This window comes from Pezoporus flaviventris, unplaced genomic scaffold (genome assembly GCF_033815535.1).
Source record: "Pezoporus flaviventris isolate CSIRO_AGI_PZ_B2104156 unplaced genomic scaffold, CSIRO_AGI_Pfla_v1 ptg000029l, whole genome shotgun sequence".
In the NCBI taxonomy this organism is placed as follows: domain Eukaryota; kingdom Metazoa; phylum Chordata; class Aves; order Psittaciformes; family Psittacidae; genus Pezoporus; species Pezoporus flaviventris.
The window spans coordinates 8,768,440-8,786,689 of NW_026892577.1; the positions used below are offsets into that span (position 1 = coordinate 8,768,440).

At 40.7% G+C, this 18,250-nt stretch overlaps 1 protein-coding gene across 1 annotated transcript in view; it reads right to left on the reverse strand.

The window, feature by feature from the left end:
- SORCS3 (sortilin related VPS10 domain containing receptor 3) overlaps positions 1-18,250 on the reverse strand; it is a 300,335-nt gene that overhangs the window by 12,091 nt on the left and 269,994 nt on the right. The window contains exons 19-22 of the mRNA XM_061458813.1: positions 12,470-12,656; positions 9,341-9,474; positions 4,452-4,575; positions 1,641-1,753 (exon numbers count right to left, since the gene is read on the reverse strand). Of these exons, the coding sequence (XP_061314797.1) occupies positions 1,641-1,753; positions 4,452-4,575; positions 9,341-9,474; positions 12,470-12,656 (558 nt within the window). The remainder of the gene's footprint in view (positions 1-1,640; positions 1,754-4,451; positions 4,576-9,340; positions 9,475-12,469; positions 12,657-18,250) is intronic.

Here is an 18,250-nt window from a genome sequence, read left to right on the forward strand (position 1 = left end):
TGAATTTTCCATATAGTCCATCTTGCTACAAAAGAATCACCCAATGTCAGATCCAAAGAGTCTGGCTCAGCATAACCACTGGTAAGTGTGCAACTAACAGGGACATATGAAAAAAAATCGCTTGCAATCAGCTTCTCATATCAGATTATGAGGATCCACATTTGCCATACACGAATAACTTTATGACTCCGGTAGGAGACATTTTACTACTGGGGCTGATTGGGAGGGCTGTGTTAGAAACTGCTCAGTTTGCTGAACCAAGAGTCAGTTCCACACCTGACTCTCACAACTGTCTTACCATGACCTACCCACTGAGGTCACTCCCCTCTGTCCCCAAATCCAAGCTGTGCATTCTCAGTAGGGCAGGAAGATTCTCCTCCCTCGGGAACTCTTGCTTTATGAGTCTAACCCCATTAGCTTCCTGGGTCCTATCCACCTCAAGCTCCTTGGTTGCATTCCTGAACTGAAATGTATCAAAGGGAGAGCCCATTCTTGGTGATCCATCCTCTAAGCACAGACCACAGGTTGTACCGAAATAATCACAAAGGGATATACATACAAGCAAGCACTTCTACAGGATTTCTTCTGCTGTCTGTAACCATGCATAGTTACAATCTAATTAATTTATCTTTTTCTGCAAGCTTGACTCTGAATACAGTAAAAGAGAACAACAGTTTAAACAAATGAACTTCGTGTTTTCTCAGGACGAGAAAACAATCAAGGAATCTCTTATAAACTGTGAATTCTGAGTGGGCTGCAGATGAGAAAAGCTGAGCAGGAACGTACCTTCCTAGTAAAATTAATCAGCCTCTGTTTCTAAGAACAGCTGAAGTCGAAGGGAAAAAAAAAGGAAAAGAAAAAGAAAAGCAAGGTACATTTTTTGGCTGAATGTAAAGAACACAAAAGCTTGCCTAAATCTATCTCCTGATTTTACACAAAACCAAAGTCCCAGGCTATTTGATATCATAAATTATTCTGCCTCCTTTCCTGCAAGAATGTGAGTGCTGGTTTACATATTCTAATTAATCCCAAGGGAAGATTCAGTATCTTCCACCCACAGAAGCCTTTCTTTGTCATGTATTTTAAAGGTAAGTTATTTTCCCTCTGAATCCTCCTTTTTACCCCAGTTGGAAAGGGAGCAGTGCTTTATAACGTTCAGTAGTTACTACACTTAGATGCATGTGAAACTCCTAACTATTAGGAAGAGGTAAAAATATCTTCCTCATCCATCCAACATACTACAGTGTCTGTCTTCTGGGATGAACTGGATCGGCTGTTTAACAACACACAGTAACACTACCCGAATGTTTGGAGCAGAAAACAGTTGATACTGTGATATCAATTTGGCAAAATAAGAATAATGATACTTTTACAATCTAGGATTTGTAAAGTCCTCAGGGATATTATAAGCTAAAAAGCACCACAGAAACATTAATAAAAGCAATTACAATATTTCCACGAATTTCCCAATATAGTTTGCCTCTGCAAAAAGATCCAGAATATTAAGAAGCCTTTTATCGATTTAGAACGATAGCTTCATTATGGCTGTTCTTTCCCGTTCTTCTAAGCTAGCATGTTGGAAAACTGCATGTGTTAACAGCCTATTCAATATTATTACAGATAAGGAAACAGATGCTCACCTGTGCTAGAGCTCTCTTAATGACTTTGCCAATGTCTTGTCTCCATTCGGGGATGTCAGGGTTATGGTAGTCCAAGTTGGGAGAAAATGACAGGAGCTGAGATTGGAAATACTCTGGAACAGAAAACCAGTATTTATGGGAAGATTAAACGGGCAGTGTTCAAGGTCCAGCCAAAGGTGCAGAAGACAACAGGAAGACCATAACTACATTATCTTGAAGCAAGAGAGAGAGCAAAGGCTGAAAGAAGAAAAAGGGGGTTGCTAACACTAAGCAGGACAGAAAACTTGCAAGAAAAGAATTTTTGTAACAGTTTTTATAAAGGACATTCTGCCCTAGTGCCAATTTGCAGCTTTTCCAACAAGAAACCGAAGCAAACATGAGAGGATGCCTTCCCTTCACAATGCCTCTGGGCTTTGTAACTTTGCCACTCATCTTCATCAGATACTGCTTACGAGGAAGCTGACCAGTAAAAAAGACAGCATCTGGCTGAAATCTGGAAGATCTGTGCAATTGCATGCACTGTGCTCTGCAGAGCAAACACTGACTGTAAGTAATGTTTTCAAAAGCAGGTGTTATCTGCTTGCACTCCTAGAGGGAAGCCATGAGTGGTTAATACCCCAATAAATCAGAACCCAGTGGTGCTAATGACTGGCTAATCAAGCAATGGCTATTCATGAAACACTTTGAAATTACTTCCTAATTGACTGATTGCAGGGAGGAAGAAAAACTTCCTAGACTTCAAATACAGAAGAATTTAATTTTTTTCCAATTCCCACTCTCCCTTCTGGTGTCACCAGAGACCAAGACATCTGGAATCCCTACGACAACTGTGCACAACGGATTTGGGCCAGTGGGTGACACAGATCCAGGCTAGGAATCACACTTGGATAGAAGTTCTCTCCTTTCCTTTTTGGAGATGTGCTGTGTCTCCCCTTGAAGCACCTGATCTCCAGACACTTCAGTTAAGCACCATTAATCATGTGTAAGAAGGTACCAGTTTTAGATCCATAGAAACCAGCAAGAGTATTAAAGCTGAAATCCACAGACTAGCAGGGATGTGGCAGCACAGCATTTATGTTACATCTTTTGCAAGATCTGCTCTTTCTTGTTAGATTGTGCAGTATAAATATTGATATTTAAATAAAAATCAAGGAGAGAAGGGAAACTTTCTCAAGTTTTGAAGGCTTAGCCCAGAGCCCGATACATAATGCCTTTGACTTTTGAACCCTCTCTACCATGTCCAATTTATTTTTTGAGCAAATTCTGGTCTGTTAATCACAAAGTGAGAAGCCTCTGAATAAATCTCTTCTACTGTTAACACCAGAAAGTCATGCCTTCCTGCATAGAGCCATAATAACTCAATGCAGGACAAAGATGAGTATTCAAATTTAGCAGGGTGCATGTTTACCAAGGGTGTCACTCATTTACATACTCAGACTTGATGTGACTATCACTGGAGGTCTAGGAGGACTCCTTTCTTAGACCAGGTCAACCTGCAGCATGGCGCTGTACAGACTATTTGAACATTCCAACTGGATTAATTTCTCTTCGTGATAAAGCCCAAAGTTTTGTTTCTTTTAAGTAGAATGGCAAAATTTCTTAAAAAACGTTTAAAAACAGAAAGTGAAGAGTGCTCTGTGGGACCTACTGGGACCTGCCATTGATCATCTGTGGCGATGCCCCTCAGATACTCTTGATTAAGGTTTATTCCAGAAACCAGTGGAAAGATGCAAGTTTCCCAGAAGTAAACATTGAATTTGCAGTGCTCAAAACAATCAAGTAGAGGGCTACTTACATTTGATAATAGCGAGTTTGGGTATTACTAAGTCATATTAACAAATTATTAAAACCCCATTGCATTTCACAGCCAGGCAATCAATAAATATCTATTTAGCTGGTTGTTAAATCTGAGCATACAGCTTTCCAGACACCAGAAGGACATTTATTTATATTTAATTACTGAAACCAGACACAGATAGTTCAACTACACAGCACAACCTGAGTTATTTGAAGCCCAGGTCTCTCAAGAAAGCCTGCTGTCCAAAGAAAATCTTGCCCTCAAATGCTGGATGCCAATAACTGGAAAAGGACAATGAAGACTAGCCCAGGGTGGAAATCATTCTCTGGAGAAATCTCAAAGTCCTTGCCAAAACTGCTGAGAGAGCTCTTCCACTCAGCCTTTATTAAGCCCTAAACTGGGTAAGCTCTGTGGTCTGACAAAGGGTGCTTTTTTGAGCCCATGACATACAGATATTCAAGAACATACCAAACATTACCCACAGGAAAGTCCAGTGGACAGTCAGACCTCCAGATGTGGCATGGAAGATGGGCAGAGATACCAACAACAAAGTAATTTCTGCCCCCTGCTTTCCAGACCCTTGATGTTCTATCCAGTCACTCTTTACTGGTGTAAAGAGATACACCAGCTGTATTGAGGCTACCTTAATGTTCCACTATGACTACTTTCCACACCTAGGAAGCAGAAGGAAGGCAGTCTGTCTACAACTCCAGAGTGGCTTTTTCTGTTTTAGGAGTTCCCAGTCAGTGTGTACCAACACACTGACAGACAAAGGAGACACAAGCTACTTTACTACAGTGCTGAGTGTACAAATTTGGCTACTTGCCCCATCCAATTCACTTCTGTGTTTCGTGATCAGGACACATCTGAGCTATTTTGTTTACAGTTTGTCTTCAGAGGTTCCTTCAGGCACTGGAATTCAGACAATTCATTTTGGTTCAACAGCGACTGACTACTTGTTCTTCACCTTTAGATTACCCCCCTGAGATCTGATTGTAAAAGGTTGAGCGTACCATGCACTGCGATCTCCTTGGTGTCTTGGATGAGGGTGTTACCTGCAGCAACTTGCACAGTGACAGTGTTTATCCCCTCCACAGTGAAGATGTATGAGATGCTGCTCTCCAAGGTGATGAGGGGCTGCAAGAGGTTAAAACACAGATGGTAATATCAAAATCAGGATGAGATTAACTTGGGATCACAACATGCACCTGACTAATCCACCAAGCCACAACATCCTTCCTCCCTGATACAGGAATGCTGCTTTAAGTTTGTGTGTTCTGCTGTCCTAACTGTGACCCAAACACTACCCAGAGAAAACTGCCTGGCCCACAGGCAAAGGTTTCTCTCACTTCAGTAGATGCTTCCTGAAATATTCTTCTACTGGACTGCAACCCATTATGCTATGAATACCTCAGTAGAGCACAGTCAGCAACTGCAGATTTAGTGCTGCAAAAAACAGTGTTGTACACACACATATATATGCGCACTCATCACAGTTGCTGTATCAGCTGCACAAAACACATGATCCAGCTCAAACCAGCACTGAACATAAACCAAAGATGCAGATGCTTCTTCAAACAATCTGTATTGCTCAGATTCAGGGCCAGCCCTTACTTTTATGAGCACAAATCCGTTCACCTATCTGAAAGCAACTCTGCTCAGGTCAGGGTGAGGGTACCCAGCATTGCCCTGTTCATGCTTTGAGCGTGTAAGATAGCTCCAACCATAAGTTGTAAACTCATACTAACAAGGCTGAAAGCATGGCTTAACACCTCCTGACAATACTGGCTGAATATGGCTGAACGGTTGACCTGAATTTAGCTAACTCAGAGACCTGGCAGCAAAAGCTCACTTTATCTCCATCTCTCCGAACAAAACCGTCCTTGATAGCATTACAGCTCTCCTCTTTACACAGGAAACTCTCACACTGATACATATCTAGATGGGAAAAGTGCACCATGTTCAGAAAAAGAGATTTGTATATAGATGTATTGGGTTTGTGTGGCAAGGTTTTAGTTGTTTCTGTGACAAGTTGCTAGGAGCTTCCCCTATGTCCAACAGACCTCATACCAGCTCCAAGATGGACTTGCTGCCAGCCAAGGACAAGCCCATCAGTGGTGGAGTGAGTGCATCTGGGATAACATAGTTAAGAAAGAGAGGGGGAAACCCAAAACAGCTTTGAGAGAAACAGCTGCAGAACCAGCTCTGCAGACACCAGGGTCAGCGAAGAAGGAGGGGAGGAGCTGTTCCAGGCACTGGAGCAGAGAGAAGCCCATGCTGCAGCAGGTTTGCTGCAGGTCCTGTGACCCCATGTGGGGCCCACGCTGGAGCAGTTTGCTCTCTTCCCCGTGGAAGGGACCCACGCTGGAGCAGTTCATGAAGAACTGCAGCCTATGGGAAGGACCCACATTGGAGAAGCTCATGAAAGACTGTCTTCTGTGGGAGGGACCCCACACGGAAGCAGGGAAAGAGTGAGGGGAGTCCTCTGAAGAGGAAGGTGAGGCCAAAACAACATGCGATGAACTGACCACAGTCCCTGTTCCCTGTCTCCCTGTGCTGCTTGAGGGGAGGAAGTAGATCAGGAGTAAAGTTAAGGGAACAGAAGAGGGAAAGGTTGGTTTAAAATCTGTTTTTTTATTTCTAATTATTTTACTCTGATTTAATTAGTAATAAACTCATTTCTCCAAGCTGAGTCTGTTTTGCCAGTGATGGTAATTGGTGAGTGATCTCTCCCTGTTCTTATCTCAATCTGTAAATGAGCCTTTTGTTGTATTTTCTCTTCCCTGTCCAGCTGAGGAGGGCAGTGATAGAGCTGCTTTGGTGGGCACCTGGCATCCAACCAGGGTCAACCCACCATAACTGAAAACCAAAGGTCTAGACCTTTGCAGTGCCATTGATCTGACAGCTGGTCTATAGACAGATCTCTTGGTTTAGATTAAACCATTAAAATGGAAATAGTGATACTAGCTTCTATTGAAAAAGCACACAGAGGTCTAAGCACAGATGAAGCCATTGTATGGGACATTGCTATTGTCCCTTCACTACACTGCCAGTTTGTTTCCAGAGGAAACCCCTAAACATTCACTTTCCAACTCTCACATTTCATCCAATAGACTGACAACCTGCCTGTGCTTCACAACAGGGGCCATATACAGTGTTTTCATAGCCAAATCAAAATTTCCACTGGCACAGGCCAGACTGGTGAACACATTTCCCTCCCTGCAGAAAGACACCTTCCTTTGATCCCCTCATCCATGAGCTGAAAAAGCAGTAAGAAAAAAGAAAACCTGAACAAAACCTGTTTGATCATATGGGACCTGCAGAACAAGCTGGTAAGGGTGGCAGTGTGTGCTAGCCCTGGAGACCAAGCTAATGTATACTGAGATATACACCCATCCTGCATGAGCAGAATGGGCCTGAATCAAACTGCAGTGATATTAGCAATCTTCTTGGAGGTTACAGGATGTGATTCTGTGCAAAAGCACATAAGAGGAACCAGTCTGGCCTTTAAAATTACAATTTTGCTTTTTTGAATGTGTGTATGCTGGACATTCCATTATCATGGATGATTTCACCTCCATCATGGAGTTTTAACATTCAGCCAACTCCTTAATTTTAATTCAAGAACCAAACCTGGAAACTAACTCTAAATTAAATCAAGTCGTTTAAGGTTCATTTACTCAAAACTATTAGACAGCTGGGCACATTTATTAAACTGGACCTGTGTTAATGCAACCAAATTTGCCTTTGGGTATACTACAAAAATTAGCACAGTCAAAATTCAGTGCAACGGTTCCAGCAGGGTGGGGAGGACAGCAGAAGAGCCTCAGCCAGGTCATCTGAGTCTAAGACAATATTTGCCTGTGCAGCAGCACAGAGTACCTTAGTGAGCTGCACAGTGACACAAGACGCATCTGGTTCTGTCTGGGTTGCCTATGGGCTGAAGGAAAAGAAGCTGCAATTCCTCAGCATGGAACTAGAGTGTATCACTTAATACCAGCCACTATGCACAGTGTTACACACCTCATCCTTTAATTCATACACAAATCAGTGTCCACGTGTACTTTGAGCACCACAGTCTGCCTATGAGTGGGCACACAGAAGAATCTGACATGTACATTAAACATCCTGAAAGGAATTTTGCTGTGATGCAGACTCACGTCCTGAAAAAAAAGGTGGCTGTTGCTTTTATGTCTATATCCTTTGCCATATTTCTGTCAGAGCTGAAGTTTAAGTACATGTCATGAGGTAGCTGGAGATAATGCTTTGCAAAGAATGAAAGGTGCTCTGGGTCTTTGATTTGGCCACAGGTAAGTGCACTATCTTTACTAATCCACACCTCAACATATTTCAGCAGCCATACAATTGCCCCTAGGTATCATAAGGATCAGCTACTCCACACACAACTATGTCCAAAGCACCCTTATCTGTTAGCAATCAGTTGCCTGAAATTTAAGCTAGAAGATAAAACATATAACTGATCATATTTAGAACCCAATTACAAGCACCATGGGAGCTGCATGGAAATCTTCAAAAACACCACTGCTTTGCTCTACTGTTTCTAGATTACTTTTTATTTTAAAAAATCTTTTTTAAGGTTGCATTCACAATCAAATCCTATATGAAGCACAAAAACAATAGCAGGAAAACTCTGACACCCGAGACACACTGGAGGGCTTAAGCAGATGATCAAGTTACCAGTACCTGAATTGTTTCAAATGTACTTTAATGGCTGTCAACATGTGTGTAGTGAGCCAAAACCATCTGAACTGTAATATGACTTTGCATCCCTCTGTTTCAGTGCAGTATAAACTATGTGTCATTACCTGATACTTGCCATGGACTAGTACTTGTCATGGACTAGATGTGTGTATGCGCCTGTTTGCCATATCTCAGTTACGGCACAGCAACTTTCCAAGTTATTGTTCCTGAGCTCTTTCAGTGACTCAGTTATGAGTTCTCATAATCACAAAAATAGGTGAGCTCTTACAGTAAGCTCCTAATTTGATGTTAAATCCAGGTAGATAAACCATTTACTGTTGTTTTTTTTTTTTCTGCTACTGTTGGTAGCTAGGGTAAGAGGTTAAAATGCAAACAGCTATGTCAAAGAGAAAATAAAATACTTGTGTGCCTCTTATTTTTTTATCTCAAGTTTCATATTTCATGTAAAATCCTCATTTTTTTCTACTGTGATCTCACCTCAGTGCACACCTTCAATTACAGTTCAATAATGTAGACAATGATGTGACCTAAACAGCTTTTCTAAATAACAGCAGATACTATATTTCAAAATTATCACCTATACATTTCACAACTGTAATAATGGAGGACAGTGTCTGTGTCAGCTGTTTCATTCCTAAAGCCTACAATAAGAGCTTTAGCTAAGAAGCAATAGACAATAGTCACGGGTGGACACAAACAATTCATTGAGAGTCTAGTTTCAAATTCTAGATACAAGTGGTTATTTGAACACCAACAGTTTTAAAGTATTGTGTTGGAATCCTGCATTATATACTGCATACTGGTACACAATGGAAACCCCCCTGGTTATTTGAACACCAGCAGTTTTTAAATACTGTGTTGAAATCCAGTATTATCCATATATAGTGGTATATAATTCAGTTAAGTTGTAAGTGAGCACTGGTAATAACAGTGGTCTTTAAAGCTCAGTAGGGCTGATAACAACCAGATGTAAAAACATAATGGCTCCTAAAACCAACAAAAGACAGGAGGAAATAAACTCACAAAGGTTGAAGTTCAGATTATGACAAACCTTTTTAGATAAGGAGTAAAACTAAAACACAAACCAAGAAAAACCAGGGAGTTTTTACTAGATCTGAGAATGTTTCCTGTCTGGTGCAACCAGCTTAGAAAGTAAAAATGAACTAAAAAGCATCTGTACCTTGGTGCTGTTACCAAACCACCAGAAGTAGGTAAGTGTGCCTGTCTGGCTGGGCCAAACTACTGCAGTAATGTTGACTTCCTTATTTCTGATGGCAACAAAGGGAACACTCAGTTGGACATGCTCCACTGGACCTGTGGGAAGAGAGACTTTATTATTAGGGGCTTTGAGTTAAATCCTCCCTGCTCAATCCTGAACAGCAAGGATCTTTCCTTGAAATAAATCAAATGCCTATTGTCAGCTGTGAGACTCTATTACAGCAATACAAGAGAATTTCAGCAGTCAAGAAGCAACAGAAAAAGATACCACATTACTTCTGGTAATCATACAATGTTCTTCTCACTCTTAATTCTAGCAAAGCCAGGAATGCATTTTCCACAGTGCTTATTTCAGACAGGGTCAGCACCGTGTGTAGACGAATTTTTCAAATGCAGTTTGAGGGAGAACAACAAACTGGCTTTGCACTAGATAGGGCAAGCTGCTACTGAACGCCTGAGGGACAGGACATGAGAGAGGGTGTTTTCTTGACTAAGCTTCTACTGAGCTAACCAAAATTTGTGGGAAAATAATTTGATCCAAGGTGGCTCATATCGGATTATATATGAGGCATTTATGGTTTGATTAAATACACTATGACTTCTTTGGGGGGTTTTTTTTGGTTTGATTTTTTTTTTTTTTTTGGAAAGTGTCCAGAAGAAAGATCCATGATTTTTGTAAAGCTTGGTATCTCCTTGGCCTGACCTTGAGAAGTCTTTGAGCAATCAGTTGCCATCAGCAAAAAGTCACGAACTATTTGAAAGACCTGTCCACTGGCATATCAAAGACCTTAAATATCAAAAGGTTTTTTTCCCCGAAAGACTTAGAAAATACTGCAGTTTCAGTGTCAAGTTGTGTCTAACAAATGCAAATGCCCAGAATGAGTCGCATGCAAGGAGTCCAGAATTAAGAAGTTGAGTCCTCACCAGAAAAAAAAAGTGTAAAAATTAGTGATGTTTTGTTTGCTAGTTTGTTTAAAGATTTTACTCTCTCCACTGTTTTCTTTCTCACTTAATTTTTTGGTTTTACTGGTACTAAATTTCAGTTCCTAACAGCTGCACATAAATCAGAATTACAGGGTCTTTCTGGATGCTACCTTTTAAAACATAGCAAGCTGATAGACTATCACTATGAGAAGGAAAGATAAAACAAAAGATAAAGAAGTGAGATTTATTTTCTTTCTTTTTTTTTTTTTTAATAAAACATTAATTCTGGGAAGCAGGAAATTTCCTGGTTTTAACTGAGACGATCTTCTTGTGTTACCTCTCAGCTCTTCAAGCACAAAATAGAGACATTAATCACTTCTCCATTTACTTGGTATTATGATTCTGGAGACCAAGAGCTGTTCTTTTACTGCCACAACATACAGCACCAAGTAGATTGGGCATCTATTCTTGCTTTTGGCTCCTTAAAACTTCTTTCCCCAAACCCTTTCCCAAGGGGTCTCTACCAGCAAGTCACTCCTGAACTCTGCTCATAACAGTACTCTGGGTTCCCAAGAACAGCAGATTCCCCCAAATATTTTGTGGCAGTGAATGTAAGAGGAGAACCACTAATATCTTTTATTTCCTCTAAATGAAGAGATGAGCATCCTGACAGCAGATTCTAGAAAGGTGAAATGTTGACTGACCACTAATAAATGTGCACGGTAGAAAACTAGTGTTCCTTAAAGCCAATGAGCTTCTTTCTTCCTGGTTTTTTTTTTAGCACAGGATTCCAGCACCAGACAGATTGTATAATAAGGGCAATTTATATAGCAAGCATTTTTGTTTGTACACTTGAGATTCAAGGTCAAACCTTCTATATTGACTTGCACATCCAAATATATTAAAAGTTGAGTAATGATGTATCATTTTATTTCATTGTTAGCATGAACGTAAATGCTTCCTCGGAGATAATGTTAATAAGTTGGCCACCTAAGAATGCTATAAAATTCAAAGGAGACATTTGAGAGGCTGAGGAAGAAAAGGGCAGAGTAGCACAACCAGGCCCTTGTTGCATTTTGTTCTAAAACCCTCACCATGAAAAAGCAGTTCCTGTGAGAAAAATCAGATAATCCATACAAAGCTGGTTGTTATTACCAGGTAACCATCACTTTTGTCAGCTAATGGCCCAAGGTGAATGAAAAAACAGTTAATGCTCTAATAACAGGTTGTTAAATGCAGCCATGATTGACTTTGAGGGAATTATGAGCATAATAAAAGCTTCAAGGAACATTGATTCCTTCACACAGGGAGCCTGAAATTAAAAAGAAGAAAATGGTTCTTGAGTTTTGGAAATTTCTGACTTGCTTCTTTCCAGCAGAAAAGCACAAAAGATAGATGGGCTAGAAGGCATTGACGGGCTAAGGGGGAACACAGACCTGGCTGTGAACACCATTAGGGGCAAAACCATTGAGGTACCTATAAACACAGTCAGAGCTCTCTGCACAGGAGATATAATAGTCTGAGAGCAGGACAAAGGACTGGGATCTTCCTGGTCTCATCCTGCATTCCACACCCTCTGTTCTCTTCTGTGCCTTTGAGGACCCAGATCGGGGCTCTATATCCAAGTCTGCTCATGTGACAAGTGGAGGGAAATTGGACTGATCTACCAAACAGGAGGGAAAAGTCAGGGATGTATGTCACTCACATGAAATATGAAAAGTAGCTCATCAACCCTCGGTACATTCATATCCCAGGAAGTATGCTCAGCATAATGCTTTTCTTTAATGAGCACTATAAGGTCCCAAATCCAGAATAACTGACTCAAGATTAATCTAAACCTCTTGGTATTAGAATTGTATTCAAAACACACATTTGGACTTTGTTTCAGACATTTTTTGGTCTCTGATCCTTTCAGAAAACCCCGAGAAAAGTTTTCTAACCTCTCTCTGTGAGGACTGCAAATGTACTTGTGTTAAAATAAACTCCCCTTCCTCTTTAGTCAATAAAAACTTAACAAGATAGAGGTATTTAAAAGTCCAAGCCTCTGGACAAGCACAAGCTGCATACGTGGGTGGGTTTGCATTTACTCTTAGGCCCCGCTGAAGTTGCAGGATTTTCAGTAAGGTCATGTTTTCACTCAAGGAATTTAGCAGCTGGAAATACTTACAGACCACATGCAGGAAGAGGACAGCAGTGTCAGAGCCCAGGCTGTTCTCTGCATATGCCATCACCTGAAAGATTCCAGCGCTCTTATAGACATGCCGGATGCCATCCTCAACAGGGCTGAAATTAGCATAGGATACTGCAATGCCATCTCCAAAATCAAGCTGAATATTTGTCCTTTGGGGATCACCCTACAACAGAGAAGGCTGGATTAGGAAACTGGGCTGATAAGAGTGATTTATATTACTCTCCATCCCACTTCTCAGTTCCATTTCATTAGCATACACACAAACTCGTAACTTTACCCAAAACGCCTAGCTTTGTTCTGTCAGTCCCCAAGGTGGCCAGATTTAAATCAACACCAGCTAATTATATACAAGCTATGCTTAGAATAGCTGAACATTACACCTGTAAAGAGATGTTATCTCCCCATCTTGGGTTTATAGATTTTGAGAGGGCAGATTGCTAATTGTGCATATATCAAGGGGACCATATCTGAATCATCTTATGCAATGCATGGTTGAGGATTATGTGTCACTGAGGTGGCCAGGGCTTTGCACAGCCTTTCATTGAGTAGGTGGTGTCCAGCAAATACCTCCACCAGAGGCAGAGAGGTGGGAGGCACCACACTAATGGTAGGCCAGAAGCTAACTAGAGAGTAATTCCAATGTGCATAGGGGAGCATCAGGAATATTCTGGATATTCTGGATACAGGACAGTGGTTGAAGTGGCTCTCCAATATGTTCTGAAGAAACAGAACCTAGTCACTGAGATTCTCTTAGTCTAGTCTAAGCTAGTTTTCCAGGCTTCCTATATAGTCAGTGAAAGAGAGAGAAATAAAAAAAGCAACAGAGCAACATATCTCAACCAAAGATAACTGAGACAGGTAACATGAACCATCTTCTGCAAATATCCATCCCTGTACCCTGATGATAGAAAGTCTAGATGACTAGTTTCAGCCAGACATGTAACTTCAGGGCAGCTGAACTTATACAGGTTGAGTCCCACACTGAAGACTGTCAGTTTTTGTCTAATGTCAGTCTCTACAGAGATAGGGCCTGGATACACATGAGAATGAAGTAGATGATGAGAAAAATCCCTTCTAGGATTACTGTCAGTGACATCTATTAAATGAAGGAGGGAACAGCAGACAAGAGATTCTAGCACTGCAGATATTGTCTAGAGGCAGCAGCTGCACTGTTTTAATTTAAATCATGCGTTAGAGCACTATATGTGAACTGTAGAAGTGTCTGTTATTTCAGTTTCTTGGAGCCTTACTTTATACTTGTTCCCAGCTGACTAAAAGTAACACAAAAAAGGCTAATTTAAACACAGCTAAACCCCACTGCAGTGATTTCACTAAACTGAAATAAAACTACTTCTCAGATTAAATTTCTGTAGCTTTCTGCATATATATAAGATGTGCTGGCCCAAGTAACTTCCTTTCATGAAAAGTCTCCACTATATTCACTATGGGTGAAGAAGATACTACTAACTTTTGGAGATGCTCCCAGCCCAAAACTGAAACCAATCCCTAGATATATTTAGGATAAAAGTGGGATTCCAAAATAAAAAAGAAAACAATCAAACAACACAAACCCAAAACCAAACCACAAACCAATAAACCAAAAAAAAAATAATCCCTGCTCCTTAATTTAGCTTTGTTTTTTTTTGCTTTTCAAATACAAAATTCAGAAATATTTCATGGTCATCTCATAAACCCTGTTGTAGCTGTAAATGCACAGTCAGGATCAAAGGTAAAGTGCAGTTCCAGTGCATACTGATTTAAATAACCATATAACCAAGAGCCAGCTCTGCAGTTCTTACGCACCTCCAATCCCTTCACCGCCAGCTCAAATCCTACGGGGTCCTACGTCTACTGGGCTCACTAAAGAAGACCACTGAACCCATAGATTTCACTAAAGTCTCTGGGCCAGGTATTGCACAAAACAAACCATGACTTCCTAGAAAAACAGCAGATCAGACAAAGGGAAAATAATGCCTGGATAACCACATTTTGGCAGTCCCTAAAAGTTTATACCCAAGAGCACCAGGTTTCCTCTGGGCAGTAGTTTTCAAGTTTACCTGTGTGTGGCAAAATACGTCTTGCAGCCTAAATTCTGACTATGAATCTCACATCCATAAGTGATTTTCCATTTGGTCTGAACACATTCACACACAGCGCAGATCCGTTTGATTTGATCCATCATGACTTATCATCCCAGGAGAGTCAGGATAAAGGCAGAATATTGACCATGGAAAAAGAGGTCCTTTAATCACAATTAAACAGCTCACAGGCTGTTCTAACCGAAACGATCAGCAACTGAGACCAAAAGTGCACAACAAAGGCTCCTGCAGAGACAGAAACAGCCACAAAAGGCAAGGGGTCCCAGTTCTTCGCTCCCACTGACTCCAAATTCATGGGAGCTGCTGTCTTACTGGGAGTTGTCATCAGCATGAGTAGATGGCGACTGTGGCACTGACAGAGACAGGACACTGTGTTCCATTACCGGTCCCAGTTCTGAGAGTGCACTTGATCTTGTCCCTTGGATGGAAACCTGGGAGCATAGACAAGAAGCCAGACTACACTGAAGCACGAACCCTGCATAAATAATCTGGACCACAGCATGGCCCCAGTCTTTACCTTCCTATCAAGCTATGCCTGCATTAACAAATAAGTGTAGGAAGGGTTTTTTTCAGATGTGAATTTGCCATAGGCGTATAGTTGGAGTCTGCAGGTAGACACCAATATACTCGATTATCACATGTAGTTTTAAAAATATGTATATTTGGTTAATATCTTAGATCTATCTCCTTCCTTGCTCCATCATTCCCATTTCACAGGAGCCAGAGTTTTGTCTATTGACTTGATCAGGGCACCGTTTTCACTTCTGTCCTACCAGAACATGAAATTACAGTATAAGCCAAAAAAAACCCATAATGGACTAGAGTGGTAGTGACTCTAAAACTATCTATAATAACATCCTTTTGACAGTTTTTTAAGTCACTCTAAAAAACACTCTATCAGGGCAAAATTATATTCTTGGGATATTCAGTTATTTGGCAGAAAGGGTCCCATAGCTTGTTAAAACAAAACAAAACTAACAACCAAAAGCCACTTCTCAAGAAAACGTACTAAGACCACAAACTGTCGTAGTCTCATATGGAAGACACTGAACAGAGGATAAAAATATGATCTACACTGGATTCATCATTGATGACCTTAGGCTGAAATCTCTTGCACCCATCATGGCAGCTCCCCTCTCACACCTTACAGTTCTCTTTCCTACTTCGTCCTTGCTTCTCCAACATGATTATATCTGAAATTAGAAGATATGAAGTGGAGAAGCAAGGACACATATTTTGTGACTAAATAGTAAGCAGATGATCTTTCCACTCAATTATGAGTTGGGTCTTCAATACAGAGCCATCCCATCACACTATATTTTCTTTCTCCTTTCCATAGCTCTGTATTCAGTATATAAAATGCTAAAACAAGTCTGCTAGCCCCACACATGATGTCAGATATTCTGGAGTTTATGAATATGAATTAAAACAGAAATGAATTGGAGGCATTTCAAAAGGAAAGAAAAAACAAACAAGCAAAACAAAACAAACCCCAAACACAATATTCTCCATATATATTCGAAAGCACATTTTATTGCTTTAAGCGCCATAAACTATCAAAACAGAATGAGCTAGGGGTTGTCTCAAACACTGGGGCTCTGTGTGCTGAAACCAATGAGCTGTCAAAGGGTAGTGGAATGGATTGCCATGGAACAGCCCTTCAGAGTAATCTCCCCATCAAGACTAGCCTGGGAAAGTTTTCCTGCCTGCATGTATCACAGTCCAAATCACAGTTCAACCCTATATTTTAAAAACATACTAAAAATCATCAGTCATTGTGCATTTGTTTGTCATTTTCATGCACATATTCTGAATTATCACTGTGAAAAATACTGCTAAAGCAAAATCTATAAAACCTGAGAAGTTAAGCTTTCAGTTAACTCTAACAAATTCCTCATTTATTTTTGGACAGCAGAAAGGTCAGTCACAACAATATATTGAGGGTGCATACTAGAAGGTAGAAAGGAACTGACGGCAAACCCCAAAGTTGCTGAGCAGGGTTAGTCTGAAACGGAAGGTTGAATGGAGACCACACAGATGTATCTACAGGAAGACTTGTCAGACTGCTGTTTGGCTCAGAAAGCAAATGCAGACATAGGTGCAAAACATCCCACCAGGAAACAAACTGACCAGAGAAAGTGAAAGGACCCAGGAATGAATCTGTATGACAGCAAGGTGTGCAATAAGTATGAGTTCTACAGAAACTGTTTCTTCTAGCTAACAAGGAAGAATGTCACTTTGATGGCAATTCATTGTTCTCAAGTTCACACTGAAAGACTGGAATACTTTTGGCCAGAATCATAGAATTGCAGAATGGTTTGGGTTGGAAGGGACCTTAAAGGTCATACGGTTCCAATCACCCTGCAGGGACACCTTCAACTATATTCCAAGCCCTGTCCAACCTGGCCTTGAACACTGCCAGTTCCATACTTTCAGTGAAAATCTCAATGTTCTTTTACTTTTTTCCTTTAAAAAAAATCTATTCTTTTAAGAAACAAACCTAACACACAACTCTCTGTGGAATAAGCTGTTCACCCACAAAGACATGTTCTTGAAAATCCTCTTCCCTTAGGAAAAAAATACCTGTTTCAATGCAATGTTTTTCTAACTGTCCTTATTTTTCAACAAAGGACGTAGAGTGAACGCCCTCACATATTTTTTCAGCTGCCTCTTCAATCTCTAAAGCCTTGTAAAGACTCCACTCTTCAGCTACCTTGACTGCTGCCTTATTCTCCATCTGTTTATCATTCTTTGTACGCAGCAGTTCCGCTTGATTTCCTTAATAAATTACTACTAGATTCCTAATTTTCAGATTATGTCTGTTCTTTTTGGAACTCCAACTCTGACTGTCTACAGAAATCATCTTACCATGTCAAGCCTCCAGAATATAAAAGAATCAGCCAGGTAGATAAGAAATCCCCTTTGTATAAAAGCAGAACATGCATGAACTTCTGAGGAAGTATGTAAAGAGGCCCTGTCAGATTAGTGTGGCCCCAAAGAAACAGTTACTGTATAAGAATTTAAATTAATAGAAGAGTGTGTGTTAAAAGAAAGAAATAAATAAAAACCAAGGTATCATGAGAAAAAATTTCTCCATGGCAGATGCTCAGATTTACAACAGCTTCTTCTGTTCTTGAAGGTCTAAGTTGCCAATGGAAGCTACTTCTGAGACTGGGAGGAGAAGGGGCATAAGGCTTGCAATGCTTCTAGCATATTTTCCTCAGAGACTTAATGCTGCTTGTTGTCAGAGGATACTGAGCAGACAGCCATCCAGTCTGTCCTTGCTGGTGTTATTGCTATGCTCATGACCATGACATGGCTGGCTCCCAGCCGTCTCCAGGTACTGTACCAAAATGAAGTACACAGGACAGAGTAGATGACAAAACGTACTTGCGGTTCTCTAACATCACCTCACTCCCTGGCTGTCTCTCCTGAGACACCAAAAGATGTTAGAAGTGATGCTGCGAATTGACTGTTTTGTTTAACCAGAAAACAGATGTAATACAATATATAGTGGGAAAATCACTGTTGGACCTCCAATGTCACATTTCACAGGCAGTCAGAAGCCAGCAGGGAAACGCAGCAGCTGCAAATACAGCAGGGTTTTTTGGGGTGCAGTCACATATATCCCTAAACACCAAATCAAATCACAGACAAG